At 56.7% G+C, this 1,548-nt stretch overlaps 1 protein-coding gene across 1 annotated transcript; it reads left to right on the top strand.

The window, feature by feature from the left end:
* Positions 1-156: 156 nt before the first annotated feature.
* Positions 157-1,542, top strand: LOC122193082 (putative uncharacterized protein DDB_G0290521). Its single transcript, XM_042893798.1, has 5 exons — positions 157-407; positions 469-873; positions 1,035-1,101; positions 1,258-1,412; positions 1,444-1,542. The coding sequence occupies exons 1-5, from the start codon at positions 262-264 to the stop codon at positions 1,475-1,477; spliced, it is 807 nt and encodes a 268-aa protein (XP_042749732.1). The 5' UTR covers positions 157-261; the 3' UTR covers positions 1,478-1,542.
* Positions 1,543-1,548: the final 6 nt, after the last annotated feature.

Here is a 1,548-nt window from a genome sequence, read left to right on the forward strand (position 1 = left end):
CTACAGGATCCCCAACACCCATAGATGTCACCAACAGTGTCACCAACACCCAGAGATGTCACCAACAATGTCACCAACACCGTCACCAACAGCCAGAAGTGTCACCACCAACACCCCCAGGATCCCCAACACCCGGAGCTGTCACCAACAGTGTCACCAACACCCGGAGCTGTCACCAACAATGTCACCAACACCGTCACCAACACCCAGGGGGTCCCCAACACCCATAGATGTCACCAACAGTGTCACCAACACCCATAGATGTCACCAACACCGTCACCAACAGCCAGAAGTGTCACCAATAAAGCCTACAGGATCCCCAACACCCAGAGCTGTCACCAACAATGTCACCAACACCCAGAGATGTCACCAACAATGTCACCAACACCGTCACCAACACCCATAGATGTCACCAACAATGTCACCAACACCGCCACCAACACCCCCAGTGTCCCCAACAGCCGGAGCTGTCACCAACAGTGTCACCAACACCCATAGATGTCACCAACACCGTCACCAACACCCAGAAGTGTCACCAATAAAGCCTACAGGATCCCCAACACCCAGAGCTGTCACCAACAATGTCACCAACACCCGGAGATGTCACCACCAACACCCCCAGTGTCCCCAACAGCCGGAGCTGTCACCAACAGTGTCACCAACACCCATAGATGTCACCAACACCGTCACCAACACCGTCACCAACACCCAGGGGGTCCCCAACACCCGGAGCTGTCACCAACAGTGTCACCAACAGCCAGAAGTGTCACCACCAACACCCCCAGTGTCCCCAACACCCGGAGCTGTCACCAACAGTGTCACCAACACCCAGAGCTGTCACCAACACCGTCACCAACAGTGTCCCCAACACCTGGACCTGTCCCCAACACCTAGACCTGTCACCAACAATGTCACCTACAATGTCCCCAACACCTGAAGCCACCCTGGATGTTGTCACCACCCCCAACACCCAGAGCTGTCACCAACAATGTCACCAACAATGTCCCCAACACCTGGACCTGTCCCCAACACAGGAAGCCACCCTGGATGTTGTCACTGTCCCCAACACCCGGAGCTGTCACCAACAATGTCCCCAACAGCCAGAGATGTCACCAACGATGTCCCCAACACCTGGACCTGTCCCCAACACCTCAAGCCACCCTGGATGTTGTCACCGTCCCCAACACCCGGAGCTGTCACCAATAATGTCCCCAACAGCCAGAGATGTCACCAACGATGTCCCCAACACCTGGACTTGTCCCCAACACCTGGACCTGTCCCCAGCACCTGAAGCCACCCTGGATGTTGTCACCGTCCCCAACACCCGGAGCTGTCACCAACAATGTCACCAACACCGTCCCCAACACCTGGACCTGTCCCCAACTCCTGGAGCCACCGTCAGCATTGTCACCGTCCCCAACACCTGGAGCCGTCACCAACAGTGTCCCCAACACCTGGACTTGTCCCCAACACCTGAAGCCACCCTGGATGTTGTCACCGTCCCCAACACCCGGAGCTGTGATTGTCCCCATATTGCCCCACAGCGCC

Source organism: Lagopus leucura, unplaced genomic scaffold, assembly GCF_019238085.1.
Source record: "Lagopus leucura isolate 7727_CA_CO unplaced genomic scaffold, USGS_WTPT01 15865-0_obj-0_obj, whole genome shotgun sequence".
Classification (NCBI taxonomy): Eukaryota; Metazoa; Chordata; class Aves; order Galliformes; family Phasianidae; genus Lagopus; species Lagopus leucura.

What these genes read in the sequence shown, in the direction of transcription:
- LOC122193082 (XM_042893798.1), top strand. Translation starts at nt 262, where the DNA reads ATGTCACCAACACCGTCACCAACAGCCAGAAGTGTCACCAATAAAGCC. An exon ending in CCGTCACCAACACCCATAGA is followed by an intron (nt 408 to 468) that starts TGTCACCAACAA and finishes AACAGCCGGAGC; the next exon opens with TGTCACCAACAGTGTCACCA. An exon ending in CAACAGTGTCCCCAACACCT is followed by an intron (nt 874 to 1,034) that starts GGACCTGTCCCC and finishes TCCCCAACACAG; the next exon opens with GAAGCCACCCTGGATGTTGT.